This window comes from Ranitomeya imitator, chromosome 8 (genome assembly GCF_032444005.1).
Source record: "Ranitomeya imitator isolate aRanImi1 chromosome 8, aRanImi1.pri, whole genome shotgun sequence".
Taxonomy (NCBI): domain Eukaryota; kingdom Metazoa; phylum Chordata; class Amphibia; order Anura; family Dendrobatidae; genus Ranitomeya; species Ranitomeya imitator.
In genome coordinates, this window is record NC_091289.1 from 107,793,479 (window position 1) to 107,809,801 (window position 16,323).

At 44.9% G+C, this 16,323-nt stretch overlaps 1 protein-coding gene across 2 annotated transcripts in view; it reads left to right on the forward strand.

Moving 5' to 3' along the window:
- Nucleotides 1-16,323, forward strand: part of RNF2 (ring finger protein 2) — a 36,352-nt gene that overhangs the window by 7,661 nt on the left and 12,368 nt on the right. For both annotated transcript variants that reach the window (XM_069737270.1, XM_069737271.1), the window contains exon 4: nt 13,777-13,992. In XM_069737270.1, the coding sequence (XP_069593371.1) occupies nt 13,777-13,992 (216 nt within the window). The remainder of the gene's footprint in view (nt 1-13,776; nt 13,993-16,323) is intronic.

The window sequence follows — 16,323 nt, forward strand, 5'->3', positions numbered from 1 at the left end:
TGGGACCAAAGCAATATTTTAGTGGAAAAAATGGTAATTTTCCGTTGACTCAGCCCAATGGTAAACAATTCTGTGAATTGCCTGAGGTTTAAAAGTGCTCACTGCACCCCTGTATGAATTCCTCAAGAGGTGTAATTTCCAAAATAGGGTCACTTGTTGGGGTTTCTGCTGTTTTGATATGTCAGGGGGTCTTCAAATGTAACATGACATCCGCAATCTATTCCGTCCAAAATTGCACTCCAGAATTCAATTGGCTCTCCTTTACATCCGTGCTTTGCCATGCACCCAAACAGTAGTTTTCCAGCACATATGGGATGCCGGCATACTCAGGGGAAATTGCATTGCATAATTAATGTGGTCAATTTTCTTCTGTTAACCTTGTGAAAATTTAAAATTTAGTGCTAAAGCAACATTTTTGTGGAAACATTTTTTTTTTTTTTTTAATTTTTACAGCTCAGTGTTATAAAATTCTGTGAATCACCCGTGGGTTCAAGGTGCTCCCTACACCTCTACATAAGTTATATGAGGGATGTGGTTTCCAAAATGAGATCACTTAGCTATTCCAGGTAATTTTGCGCTACAAAAGACAAATGGCGCTCCTTCCCTTCCGAACTTTGCTGTGTGCCAAAGAGTCAAATGGTTTTCTGGTTAAGCTAGGAAAACTAGTGAGCAGCTTCCTAGTGTAACTCCAGATGAACGGTCAGGGCACTTATTATTAGCTTTGCGTCTTTGGTAACCGAAAGTTTAGTTCCCGCAATGAGCATATATTCACTGAGCAAAGAACCCAGCATCCTTCAGTTCCAGCAAAGTGGATGGGATTTATGGGATCTCGTGCCCACCCTGCTTTGTTTTTGTTTTTTGCTGCTGCTTTGTGTGATGACTTGTCGTTTGAAAACCCCCAGTGCATGCTGGGATACTCATTAAGTCAAACAAAAAAGGCTGCACTCTCTGGCACCATAGCATGCAACTATGAAAATTGAAATGCATTACTGCATTAGATATATGAAAAATTGAGAAAGCTTAGCACACAAATTGACCAATTTATGTGTACCTGGAAGCCACGTTAAGGCATTTTTCGTTTCCAGGACCTAGCAATGCCTTTCGTCTCTTAGCATAAAGTCTTCATCTGTATGGGAACATGAATCGAGTTGTCATCAGGGGTCAGAGTCTGTAGTCACTGCCATACACCCCACCCTGACACAGAGTCATCAGTGACTTCCATTTCCGGGGATGGTCTAGTCCCTTTTCTATTGAGCATGCGTTATCCGTTCCGATGTGTGCTAAGCAGGGGCTTGTCCCCATGCAGTATGCACAGTGACCATGTGCTAACTCACCGAGATGAGACTCGTCTGATGAGAAGTGACAGGCCAGGAAAAGTGTGCACTGTGAGTCTGTATGTAAAGAGATAACCCAGCATTGAGAGAGCTCCACCAGTCACGTTAGGGACTTTATTAGAAGAGAGATTAGATTCTAACATTAAATGGACAGACATTTAGCACTAAAACAAATGTTAGTTTCGGACCACCCCTGTAAAGGGAACCTGTTAACCCCCCCCCCAGGCGTTTTTAACTAAAAGAGCCACCTCGTGCTGCACTTATACTGCATTCTGTCAATGTGGCTCTTTTAGTTTGGGACCCTGCAAACGCTGAAATAATCGCTTTTATAATGTGCCCCTCATACCTGAATTTGTCAGGGGGGCATGTCTTTTCCCCCTCTGACACAAACGCCTCCCAGTTGTCACTCAGGGCCTCCGTGCGCCTCCATTTCCTTCATGAACGTCTCCGGCGCCTGCGCTGTAAGTTTGAAGGGCAGCACAAACTGCGCATGCCCGAAAAAAAAAACTTACAGCACAGGCGCCGGGGACGTTCAGGGAGGAAATGGAGGCGGCGCTAGGAGGCTCTGAGTGACGGCTGGGAGGTGTTTGTGTCAGGGGGAAAAGACATACCCCCCTGACAAATTCAGGTATGAGGGGCACATTATAAAAGCGATTATTTCAGCGTTTGCAAGGACCCGAACTAAAAGAGCCACCTTGACAGAATGCAGCATTAGTGCTGCACAAGGTGGCTCTTTTAGTTAAAAAATGCCTGGGGAGGGTGGCAGGTTCCCTTTAAGTGATTTTAACCCCTTCACGACATGCACTGTACATGTACAGTGCATGCCGTGTCCCTCCCTTTGATGTGGGCTCCAGCACATGTTAGCTGTTTGAATAGCTGACAATGTGCCTCTAACAGCCGCAGGTGGAATCATGATCCACCCGCGGCTGTTAACCTGTTAAATGAAGCTGTCAATCTCTGACAGCGGCATTTAATATGATCGCACCGGAAGTGCGTCACTAATCCCACTAATCGGCGCCCGGGTTGCCAAGGGGTTAGCATGACAACCCGGGGTCTGCAGGAGACCCTTGTGGTTGCCATTGTCGGATTGATATGAGCGCCACCCAGCGATCGGCGTTCATAGCAACTGTGCATTTCTGCTACACACAGGCGATCTGATCGCCTTTATGTAGCAGAGGCGATCAGAAAACTGCAGCATCTAGTCCCCCATGCAGACTATTGAAGCATGCAAAAAGTAAAAAAAAAAAAAAAAAAAATGTTTTTTTAAAAATATTGAAAAAATATAAAAGTTAAAATTGCCCTCCATTCGCCCTATTCAAAATAAAACAATTAACAAAGAAATAAAAAAATATACATATTTGGTATCCATACGTTCAGAATCGCCCAATCTATCAAGCTATAAAAAGAATTAATCTGATCGGCAAAAGACGTAAAAGTCAAAACGCTAGAATAACTTTTTTTTTTTTTTTTGGCGCCACAACATATTGCAATAACGGGCGATCAAAAGATCGTATCCACACCAAAATGGTATCATTAAAGGGAACCTGTTACCCCCAAAATCGATGGTGACGTAAGCTCACCGTCATCAGGGGCTTATCTACAGCATTCTGTAATGCTGTACATAAGCCGCCGATGTTACCTAATAGAGGAGAAAAAGAGCTTAGATTATACTCACCCAGGGGCGGTCCGGTCAAATAGGTGTCTCAGGTCCGCTCCGGCGCCTCCCATCTTCATTCCATGACGTCCTCTTCTGGTCTTCACGCCGTGGCTCTGGCGCAGGCGTACTTTGTCTGCCCTTTTGAGGGCAGAGCAAAGTACTGCAGTGCGCAGGCGCCGGGCCTCTCTGACCTTTCCGACACCTGCGCTCTGCGGTACTTTGCTCTGCCCTCAACAGGGCAGACAAAGTACGCCGGAGCCACAGCGTGAAGACCAGAAGAGGACGTCATGGAATGAAGATGGGAGGCGCTGTTCTGGACCTGAGACACCCATCGGAGCAGGACCGCCCCTGGGTGAGTATAATCTAACGTCTTTTTCTCCTCTTTCAGGTTACATCGGCGGCTTATCTACAGCATTACAGAATGCTGTAGATAAGACCCTGATGATGGTGAGCTTACCTCACCATCGATTTTGGGGGTGACAGGTTCCCTTTAAAAGCGTCAGCTCAGCACGCAAAAAATAAGCACTCACCCAACCCCAGATTATAAAAAATGGAGACGCCCTGGAATATGATGCAATTTTTTTTATTTTATTTTATTTACAAACTTTATAGCTTTTTTTCACCATTGATATAAAAAAGCAACCTAGACATGTTTGATATCCACAAAACTGTAATGACCTGGAGAATCCTAAAGGCACGCCAGTTTTAGCATTTGGTGAACATGGTAAAAAAAAAATCCAAAAAAGAACTGTGGAATTGCACTTTTGCAATTTCACCGCATTTGGAATTTTTTTCCTGTTTTCCAGCACACGACATGGTAAAACCAATTGTGTCGTTCAAAGTACAACTTGTCCCTCAAAAAATAAGCCCTCACATGGCCATATTGCCTGAAAAATAAAAGTTATGACTTTGGGAAGATGGACGTGAAAAACAGAAACGCAAATACGAAAAAGGGCTGCTGGGTGAAGAGGTTAAAATGTTAGTTTTTTTTTAATTTTTTTAAGTTATTACTTTGTGGTGCAATATGATAGGAGGTATCTCACTGATTTCTGAGAGTATGACCGGTATGAATGGAGCAGAAGTCGATATACATGCCTCCATTCACTTTCTATGGGACTGACAGATTGTCAAGTGCAGCAGTTAGGGTAAGCTCACACTAGGCGTTTTTTCGTCGTTTTTTAAACTGTGGGCAGGAAAGAAGATGCAGAAAAAAAGCATGCGTTCTTTGGTTTTTCTTGTGTTTTTTTTCACAGCGGTTTTTATGCATTTGTTGTGTGAATTTTTTTCTTGCGTTTTTGGCATGCTAGATTTGCCTCTTGTGCATGCTGGTAAAGTTTAGTATTGAAAGAAAAAGTCCTATTCCAAAGAATTAGGTTTTGGCACATAAAACACTGCAAAACATGATACCTGAATTTTTGGTGCAGTTTTTTTTCAGCGTTTTTTGATTACCCATTTAAGTCAATGGGTGAAAAACTCTGAAAGAAGCGACATGCTCTATGCAAAAACAAAACACTGATGACAAAAAATAGTGTGTGCATGAGATTTCTGAAAATCTCATAGGCTTTGCTGGTACTATAAAAAGCAGCTGAAAATTGGCATTAAAAATCGCAGCAAAAACGGCCAGTATGAACTTAGTCTTACTATCTTGGGAAAATGCTACTAAGGCCTCGCTCACACGGCCGAGTACTATGCCATGTTTTATCCGTGAACCCTTGACCCAACGTTATAATATGGGCCAGTGCAGATCTGCAATTTTTTTTTTTCCTCACGATAATTTGGCATGAGAAAACAATCCCAGCATACTGCTGGTGCATTGGATAATCTAATAACGCACATCTATACAAGTCTGTGGGTGCATGTAAAGCATCAGACTGCACTCGGATGTCATGCAGGTGCAGTCCCACATCAGCAGACAGACCATTTCTCCATCTTAAGTTCTCCATTAGTGATGAGTGAACATGCTGGGATAAGGTGTTATCAGAGCATGCTCGTGTGCTAAGTGGTTTCAGCGTGGTCGAAAAACATGTTTGAGTCCCCGCTGATCCATGTCTCGGGGCTGTTCGACAGCCACAACACTTGCAGAGATTGTCTAACAAACAGGAAATCCCTGCATCATGCTTGTGTTGTGGCTGTCCAACAAACGGGAAGCCCTGCATGTGTTGTGGTTGTCTAACAAACGGGAAAGCCCAGCATGTGTTTCTGCTGTTGAACAGCAGTGAGACATGCAGTTGCGGGGAGTCAAACATATTTCTCGAGCACTCCGTAGACCCTGGGATAGCAAACAAGCATGCTCAGATAACGCCTTATCCCAGCACATTCACTAATCTCCGTCTTCTCCACACCTGGGATCTGATACTCAAATGTGAGAGATTCTGATCACAGTAAAATGACCTCCTCTCTAACTCTGAGAACGTTTGAGCTGAGTGTCATTAGAATAATCGTCCCGATTCCCTCGCATGTGAACATTCTTACTCGTGTGACCCCGGCCTACCTGTCTGTGCCATGTACACACAACGGTATTTGTTCCACTCCTGTTCAATCTGTTTATATTGATAACCTACATTGTGATACCCGGCTCGCCCAACGATCACCGGTTCCTGGTTTTGGCGGTGGCCATCATGTGAGCAATTTAAGAACAGAACAGCAATTTTTGGAATATGGGCCTGTGTAACACCTTTATTTTCTCTGACGCCCATGACTGCACCACGGAGAGAGGGGATCCGCCCACCCAGGACAGGAAACCTACAGATAAAAAGGCGGTACCTCTGTCCCGCATCAGTTGGTTTCATGTCCTTGACGGGAGACCTACAGAAGATTACCTACGAATAGATGAACATCGTCATGGGAGTCCGGGGCCAATCAGTCCGATTCAGGCAGCGGGGGTCCCCCTGCCTCGGCTGGTGTGGTGCCCCGAGGCGCCACCGCTGGGGCTAGTGGGCCTCTAGGGTGCGCGAGGAGAGGTGGCTAGGATCGCGGCCACCTCCCCAGGTAAGAAATTACCAGCAGTTGCATCCAAGGGGGTTTCCTCTGTGGATGCGTGGGGTCAGCGCACTGCTTCCCTCAAGCGTTAGTCTGGCGGCTGAAGCCCGGGGGTTCTGGGAGCCAGCATGAAAATGCGTGGTGCCATCTTGGGTCGTCTGCGCATGCGCGGGACCAGGAGCGCGATTTCCCGCGGTGAATAGTGAGTCGTCACCGCGCATGCACGAGATTTGGTGCCTGTCTCGCGCGAGGCGAGTGGCATTACTGCGCATGCGCAGATATAAAAAATAGGGCGGGAATCACCGCTACTAAAGACAGGCTTAACCAAGGTCTTTTGCTTCACATGGAGCTTGACCAGAGTCCCCCTATCATGAGCGACCTGGAGCAGGCGTCACCCCTATCCAGATCATTGCCACCGCAACAGCAGCAGAAACGACGGCCACAGAAAGGACACCAGGATGGTACCGGTAAAGGATGCTCGGGATCTCTACTGTTGTGAATTCTGCTCTTGGGCTCCCTCCGGGGGTTATGAGTGGTAGTGGTGCGGTAGTTGGATCGCAGCATTTATCAGGTGTATCTATTTTTTGCAATTTGGGCTGGGCTATATAACCTTGCTTGATCCTTTAGTCTGTGCCAGTTGTCCATTGTTTTTGGAGGATTCTCATCCATACCTGGTCTCTCCTGTTCTGCTGTTCATTTCAATAAAGATAAGTTCTGGCTTTGTTTTTGCTGTCCACCTGCTGTGGACCTTATAGTTCTGTGCATTTTCATGTCTTGTCTTGTCCAGCTTTGTCTGTGAAGGATTTTTTTGCAGCCAAGCTGTGTCTCTGGAGATGCAGATATACCCTCCATGTCTTTAGTCAGATGTGGTGATTTGTATTTTCTGTGGTGGATATTTTCTAGTGTTTTAATACTGACCGCATAGTACTCTGTCCTATTTTTTCTTTTTAGCTAGTATGGCCTCCTATGCTAAATCCTGATTTCATGTCTGCGTATGTTATTTCCCTCTCCTCTCTCAGTCAATATTTGTGGGGGGCTGTCTATCCTTTGGGGATTTTCTCTGAGGCAAGATAGGATTCCTGTTTCTGTCTTTAGGGGAAGTTAGTTCTTAGGCTGTGTCGAGGGGTTTAGGGAGTGTTTGGTACCCCCCACGGCTACTTCTAGTTGCGCTGCTAGTTCAGGGTTTGCGGTCAGTACAGGTACCACCTTCTCCAGAGTACGTCACATGCTGCTCCTAGGCCACCAGATCATAACACTCTACATAGCAAGGAGTCCAGTAAAGCATCCACTACAAGGGATAAGCTGATGACTGACGCAGATCATCCCCAACCAGCATTTATGGGTCCATAAGGTGGTAAGTGATCTCCGTGAAAGTCAGTGATAGTTAGGATATATTTATCTCTTCTTACTATAGGGGAAGAAAAGCTCAAGCAAGACTAATCTTAAAGTATGCGCCCTCTGTAGAGAGGACCTTCCTTCCTCCTGGGAAAAGAGACTTTGTAGCACATGCATACAACAGTGTCCGAAGGGCTTCCCGGGTTCGCAGCACACCTCAAAACCCTGATAAAAAATCAGGTGGAAGATGCCTTTAAATCTTTTAAAGGGATGGAGGAAGCGAAGAAAGACTAGACACAGATCCCCAACTCCTGAGTCCAGTGATATGGATAGCGATGAGGTGGATTCGGATACATCTAACTCCTCTTCATCATCTTCATCATCTTCCTCTGGGGGCCGTAGCTGTTTTCCTCTAGAAGAGACGGACAGCCTCATTAAGGCAGTTAGGAGCACTATGGGGCTATCAGACCCCCACCCCAAAAGATCAGTACAGGACATTGTTTGGGGGTCTGGAGCAAAAAAAAGAGGAGGGCCTTTCCTCTTAATGAGAGAATCCTAGCATTAATTAAAAAGGAGTGGAAAAAGCCTATAAGGAAGGCGTTTCTTACGCCACAAAGGAAATGTATAATTGAGGACGAATCTTGCTCCTTCTGGGAAAAAGCGTCTAGACTAGATGTTGCCAGAGGTAAGGCATCTAAAAAATATGCCCTTCCATTTGAGGACATGGGAGTCCTAAAAGATCCCATGGATAAAAAGGCAGATGCTTTCCTCAAAAGTTCCTGGGAAGCAGCTGGGGGAACGTTAAGACCGGCGGTTGCAGCCGCATGCATATCCCGTTCCCTCATGGTCTGGTTAGACCAATTAGAAATCAGCCTAAAAACAAGTCTAGGGACTCCATATTAAACACCTTACCGGTAATGCGAGGAGCTGCCGCTTTCTTAGCAGATGCCTCTGCTGATTCTATCAGGCTGGCTGCTAGATCAGCAGCTTTTTCAAGCGCTGCCAGACGAGCCCTTTGGCTTAAATGTTGGCCAGGGGATCTCCAAACAGAATCTAAGTTATGTACAATCCCCTGTGAAGAAGAATTTTTATTCGGGCCCACTTTAGATGACATTTTGGAGAAGGCAAGGGATAAAAATAAATGATTCCCCACCCTTGGTTTTCCTTCCTACAAGAGGCCCTTTTGGAGCAAGAGGTTCTTCCGAAGGAAGCCTGGGAAAAATCAAGATAAATGGGAGGAAAAGAAAAACAAGAACAAGGGATTTATGTTTAATAAAAGCCCCACTGACAAAAAAAACCCACCCAATGAATGTTTACCACAGGTGGGGGGGAAGACTGTCCCTCTTTCTCTCGGCCTGGGAGAAAATTACCAACAGTCTATGGATTCTGGACATAATAATGTCGGGACTAAAATTAGGATTTCACAAACTTCCTCGGCTTTCCTTCATGGTCACATCCCTGAGATCATCAGGAGAAGAACTAGCATTAGAACAAGAAGTTATGGGGCTTGTAGTCAAGAGGGTTCTCCTGGGAGTTCCCCCCCCCTCCCACCCCTCCCCCTAGGAAAGAGGGAAAGGATATTACTCTCCCCTGTTCCTGAGGAAAAAAACAGATGGGTCCTACAGGACAATTATAAACTTGAAAAGCCTAAACAGATATCTGAATGTCCAGCCATTCAAAATGGAGACAATAAAAATGCTGTTTCCACTTTGTTTTATGGCAGTCTTGGACCTGAAAGATGCTTACTATCCGCAAAGACCACCAAAAATTCCTCAGGATAGCAGTCCTCATCGGGGGGGGGGGGGTGATATGTCATTTCCAATTCTCAGCTCTTCCCTTTGGTCTAGCCATTGCCCCGCGGGTCTTTACCAAGCTAGTTGCAGAGGTAATGGCCCACCTGAGGGAACAAGACACCCTGATAGTGCTATACCTCAACGACTTCCTGATAATCGGCACCTCTTCCCTACATTGCGAAAACCAGCTAGAAAGCTCATTAAAAGATCTGGGCTGGTTAGTGAACTTAACAAAATCCAGATTGTTGGATCAAATCCAGGAATATCTGGGTCTCACTTTGAACTCTGGGATGCAGGAATGCCGCCTTCCACCAGAAAAAAGATGGTGGGGCTAGTATCCAGAATGAGGGACTTGCCCTCCATAGCCCTCCTTCAAGCTATGTCTCTCTTAGGATCCATGACGGCTTGCATCCCTACAGTCCAATGGGCTCCACTTCATTCGAGGGACCTTCAATGGCAAATTTTGTCAGAAGAAGCCTCTCTAGAAGGGAATTTAGAAGGTCGGTTCAGTCTATCTCCAGACACAATTCTATCTCTAGATTGGTGGACGTCGCAAACCAATCTTTATCAAGGAGTTCCCTGGGTAACCCCAGTCTCGAAAGTAGTAACTACAGACGCGAGCCCCAGTGGGAGGGGGGCACATCTAAACGACCTATTGGCTCAAGGGGCTTGGCCACAAAGCCTGAAGGAGGTGTCCTCCAACATGAAGGAACTCCTGGCAGTCAAGTTTGCACTCTTAGAGTTACTAGATCCCCTTCACTACCACCATGTCAGAGTTGTGTCGGACAACACAGTAGTGGTAGCGTAACTGAATCACCAGGGGGGTACTTGCTCTCAGAATCTGATGGAAGTAACCAAAGCAATCTTCCACATAGCCGAAAGCAATTTTCAGTCTGTCAGGTCCTCTTATAAAAGATGTAGACAATTACAGAGCAGATTTTCTGAGCCGTCTAAAACCGGAGGGAATGGGAATTGAACCAGGCAGTGTTCATCCAGTGTTGGGGGCTCTATTCAACTATGATTTGGCAGGGAATAAGTGGGTCTCAAGGTTCATTAAAGCAGCCGGGAGATCAAAACCTCTTCCTGTACGAAATACCCCTCAGTGGGATTTAAATTTAGTCCTGAAAGCCCTCACTAAATGTCCGTTTGAACCGTTGGCGAATGTCCCATTAAAAATGTTATCCCTAAAAACATCTTTGATGGTCGCTCTTACTTCTGCACGTAGAGTTAGCGACACACAGGCTCTATCTGCTAATCCCCTTTTTACTCAATTCCTGGATGATAGGGTTGTTCTTAAAACAGACCCATTCTACCTCCCAAAAGTAGCGTCCAGATTTCATAGGACACAAGAAATCTCTTCCCTCTTTTTGTCCTAACCCCAATAACAAAAAGGAGGAGTCCTTACACACTTTGGACGTTAGGAGATGCCTAATTGATGACACCAGAGAGAGTAGGGAGGATGGCTCTCTTTTTTTATGTTTTCAGGGTCCCCGGAGGGGCAAGAAAGCCTCCAAGGGCACTCTGGCAAGATGGATCACGGGCGCCATCAGCCTGTCATACTCATCAAGTGGGGTACCCGTCCCGGGGAATGTCAAAGCGCACTCAAAGAGAACAGTGGGCTCTTGGGCGGAGAAGGCCGGAGCTTCAATTGATCAGATATATAGAGCTGCTACCTGGTCTTCACCGTCCACATTCTATAAGCACTATAGGTTGCACCTTTCCTCCTCTTCAGACCTTACCTTGGGTAAAAGGGTTCTGGAAGCAGTGGTCCCTCCCTAAATGTACAATCTCTGCAATTCTCTCCGTGGTGCTGTCGTAGGCGTCAGAGAAAACTATAGTTCTTACCGATAACGGTATTTCTCTGAGCCCACGACGGCACCCGTACATTCCCTCCCTTCACATATCGGTGTACACATAGATATTATATTAATGTTAAATACCTAAATAAATAGCCACGTGATATCTCGATTAAAACTTCCAAGTAATGATAAATTTAAATTCTATACTATAAGCTCCCATCATGCTCTAGTGAACAACTGATTCAGGAGAGAGGTACCGCCTTTTTATCTGTAGGTTTCCTGTCCTTGGTGGGTGGATCCCCTCTCTCCGTGGTGCCGTTGTGGGCTCAGAGAAATACCGTTATTGGTAAGAACTATATTTTTTTACGTCCAGAGCTGATGTTTTTACTGACACCATTTTGGGGTATATGTAATGTTTTTATCGCCTTTTCTTGCTATTTATTGCAATGTTGTGGCAGCCAAAAAAACATGTTTGGTGTTTCAATTTTTTCTTGTTACATTTACCGATTGGATTAATTGTAGATTTTGATAGATCAGACTTTCACGAACATAGCGATACCAAATGTGTGTTTGTATTGTTTGCTTTTTATTGGGGCAAAAGGGTGATTTTTTTTTTATATATATTTTTTTTCATATTTTTAAAAACTTTTTTAGTTTTACCTGTCTTTGTTAGACCCTTAAAGGACTTGAAGATGTGATCATCTTATCGCTTGTACTATACATACAAAATCATGGCGCAAATCATGGTCTGATATCAATGCCAGGTAAACTCTGGCTTTCACAGGAAAATCGTAATGACAGGCACGGGGATCTTCAGCAGACCCTGGGCTGTCATTGTAACCCATTGGCGCCATGCGATCACGTTACGGGGAATGATGTGCTCCCCTGCCGATGCGTGGTTAAATGTCAATGTCAGAGATTGACAGCAGCATTTAAAATGTTAACAGCTGCGGGCGGAGCTGCTAATTAACTCAACCATCATCAGTCAGGAAAGATGCAGGCTCTGCTTGGGAGCCCACAGCAAAGGCAGGGACTCGACTTGTGAGGTAAGTTTACGTCCTATGTCGTGAAGGTTGTTAAATAGGCTGGTGTACTTACTCTGAAAATCCATGTTACAATGACTGTAATTCTGATATTAAAGAAGCACTCCTGCAAAACTTTTTATTTCCTGCACCTTTGTAAATGTATACCGTATATAGTGGTGTAAATGCAGTGCTATATTCACTGTTTATCGTCTTCTACAGTTTTCAGCACCGCTCCAGTCCTCTTCCTTGTTACCGAACTGCTATTCCAGCTCGATGACTGCCACTGGGGTTTGTGTGAGCTAGAGGTCACTATTACAATGTATGGAGCCTTGTTTCGCGCTCCATAGGCTTACATTGTAAAAAGGACTTCTGGCTCACACACAGACCCCAGTGTTATCTGGAGAATCAGAGCAGAACTTAAGTCACAGGACTTGGAAGAGGAGCTTAGAGGTGCAGGACACCAGCGAAGCTGGCGATCAGTGAATATATTACTTACACTACACTACATGTATATTTACACAGGTGCAGGCAATACAAAGTGTTTTGTGAGTGATTCTTTAGAATGATATAACGGGTGCCAAAGTGTATTCAGACTGCCCACCCAGCCTGACTGACAGCAGCAGCTCATACTGAGCAGTGTGGGATCTCAGCAGCAGGAGGGATACCGAAGCTAACTAAGTGGACTCCCAACTTCTCATAAGAAGTTGTCTGAAATAGCCGCCATCACATAATTCGAGCTGCAACGCATCCTAGTCTGAAGAAACCCTGCTCGAGACACAGGTCAATGCATGACTTCAGAACAATGTCCTGTCAGGCTCAGGAGCAGCATCATGGACGAGCATAACTGATCTCATTCAGTCTGAACACAGAGCTGGACAGACGCAGGAAACCCGTTCTGCTCAGTCAGCCTGACAGCTTCACAAAAGGGCACAGAGGCTGACTGAGCAGAATGAGTTGCCAACTGAGCATGGCGCTGAACTGATGCAGGGAAAAGCCCATTCTGCTTAATGCCTGCTCCTTGTCCAGCTGTAAACCGTCGGCTGAGTCAGATGATCAGTTTTGCTCTTCATGATGCTGCTCCTCAGCATGACTGGAACTTGAATTAAGGATGTATTTACACTGTTTTTTGCTGAGTATTTGGGGCAGAAACTTCAAAAAACAAAATTAATTCCAAACCATGAGTGATTGGGACTTGGGAAGTTTCTGCTCTCAGTGTAAGCACACTCTTAGATCGCTCAGAATATTTGTCTTGGGTACTGTTCAGGCAACCCGTCCTAATGCATACCTAAGGCTACGTTCACATTAGCGTTACGCTAATGTGCGTCGCTGTTGCGTCGGCGACGCAGCGGCGACGCGCCCCTATGTTTAACATAGGGGACGCGTGCGTCTTTTTGCACGCGTTTTCCGACACGTGCGTCGTTTTAGACGCTAGCGTCGGACGCAAGAAAACGCTACAAGTTGCATTTTTCTTGCGTCCGATTTCGTCAAAAAACGACGCACGCGTCGCAAAACGCGCGCGTTTGCGCGCGTTTTTCTGTGCGTCGCCGACGCAACAGCGACGCTAATGTGAACGTAGCCTAAGGCGGGCTGCAGCCTGAAATGCAGTTTGTGACGGCATTTTGGAGAACTTGTCGGCTAATTCCCCCCCCCCCCTTAAGCTGGAACTTTCAAAATAGGATCCTATTCATTTTTCATTTATTTTAAAGACCAGCATCATCATCTTCAGGTCTGAGATCTATTTAATATTCTATGTAGCTTTTGTTTTCAAACCTAATGATATATCCCATTTAAGTGTTATTTACATGATTTACTAATTCATTAATTTTTCACACTGCCATAATATTTTTCAAACAGAAATAAGGAATGTCCGACATGTCGTAAAAAGCTGGTGTCCAAAAGATCACTACGACCAGACCCAAACTTTGATGCCCTGATAAGTAAAATCTATCCAAGTCGAGATGAATATGAAGCTCATCAGGAAAGAGTTCTGGCCAGGATCAGCAAACATAACAATCAGCAAGCGCTAAGCCATAGTATTGAGGAGGGCCTAAAAATCCAAGCCATGAACAGGTAATGTGACTGGTGCTGTATTCTGTAATGTGCAGTATGAATGAGGTTCTAGTAAACCAGCTATGTGGCCTGTACTGCTTTCTTTCTTTTTTCACAACTTGGTAACAACCCAAATCTGACGTGACTGTAAGCAGAATTTTAGCATTACTGTTAGCAGGAGCTCCGTATTCCAGTGCATGGTGGTGGCTGTATATTGTGGGCACTACACCTCCTATACAACTAGGACATTAGATCGTCAGTTGTCCTAACCCGGTGCCTGATGCACACAACATGGTCCTCCAGGCTCTTCACACTGTATGTGCAAACATGGAGCTATTTTTTTCCTGTATCACCCCATACCAAAGCAGGTACTAAAAAAAAAAAGGTAACAAAAATGTTGTATTTTCAGTGAAAATGTTAAATGTGTTTCCTCCATGAAATTCTTTCTGATGACCTATCCTGGGGAAAGATCAATATGAGCGAGGCCGGGGTCAGGCACCCCACCAGTCTGCTGATATTTGCTCCAGCAATATACAGAGCTGGCTTCCATTCCTTACATTGCTTACATCTGTCTGCTGCCAGAGCAAAATTCTGCTTGCTGGATCCCCGGCTCCTATACTACAGAAAGGTATACAATAGTCTAGTCCCAGACAACCCCTTCAAATGCTAAACGTCTTGATTTACTTAAATCCAGTACTTCTCCAGAAATAACATTCTGTTAATTCACATTCATGTAACATTGCTGTGGCATTCACATCGGCCATTGCCAAGACACCCAAACACAGTTCATGGCATCCAAACCGCGATTCTGGTTACCGGGAAGTGCTGGTTTGGTTTATCCATACTGTTCCTGGATGCTGGCTTGTTTCTGCGCACCCGTAAGATCACCAGATCCACCGGAGTTGGTGGAGGGCAGGAGAGAAGGGTGAGGGCTTCATTTGTTTAGTTTTTTTACCTTTATTTTTGTGCTGCTTAAAAAAGACTGGTAGTTTGTGATCACTGCAGCAAAACCCCACATTGCATTATTACTGGAGGTGTATTGTGTGGTGACCGCACAGGCGGCAGCTGGTAATGTACAGTAAGTATATAGCAAGCAGTTCTATTGTCTTTTGTATATAGAACAATTGTATGTTCTTACATCTCTGTAGTTATACAACACTAAATGATTTATGGCTATTCTGCTGATCATATAAACAAGGGTTGGTCAATGGAAGCAGCGTTGCATGTGCAATGGCCCTTGTATGGTGGCACATGGAGCACTTATGGGTCTGTGGTAGTGATGAGCGAGTATGCTCGTTACGCGAGCTTTCCAAGCATGCTCGGGTCTTCTCTGAGTATCTTGGGCGTGCTCAGCGATTTAGTGGCTGCTAGACAGCCTGAATACATGTGGGGATTTCCTAACAAATAGGCCATCAATGCATGTGTTCAGGCTGTCTAGCAGCCGCAAGTCATGCAGCTGCGGCAACACAAACTAAATCTCAGAGCACGCCCAAAATACTCAGAGAACACTCGTGCATTCTCTGAAAGCTTGAGTAACGAGCATACTCGCCCATCACTAGTCTGTAGTGTAGACTTGTATGCACACTAAGGGGCCTCAGTGAGGGCCCATATTTACCCCATATTTCTATAGAAGAATATCTGTAACATGTGATGGCATGGAGCTTCTTACAGGTCCATTGAGGTACAGTCGGATCTAAAGCTTGCCACGGGTGCCCTATTAGGATCTGTACAACAATGACCCAGAATACGGCTGTACCTGTAGCCTCAGCAGAATAAGTGTTTTTCAGAGACCTTTACCCACTGATATAAAATCTACCCCCTTATGAGTTGAATGCACGGGTAATTATTAGAGGTATCTTCTGTTTTGTGCTGTGTACAGGGAAAGGAGAACATTCTAAGCTGCTTACCAGTTTCTTCTTCTGGAAAATAATCCAACCGCAGGAGAAGAACATTATGGTAAGCCAATTTAGAATTTTCTCTTTTTTTTAGCATCAAAACATTTATTTAGGTGAAGAAAACATTCATGAAATGTGGCACTTGAAAAATATATTTAAGAGTATCTGAACAACACATCCCACGAATGTCTGTGCAAAATATTAGCCAAGATGCGGAGTTGGATTAACACCTTGTATGCTATGCACCATGAGAGCATTCTTCAGTTTATCACGGTTTAACTTGTTTTTACATTTCCACAAGCTACTGGGGAGTACTTACATTGTAAGAATTAAGTTTCAGTCCTACACTACGGCTGCACCAGGCTTGTCCTCTCTCTGGGACCCATTCATGCTATGCTAAAGAACGCAGTGGCATACAATGGCTCAGGAGCAATCCGTTATGTTAGATGTGGGGTAT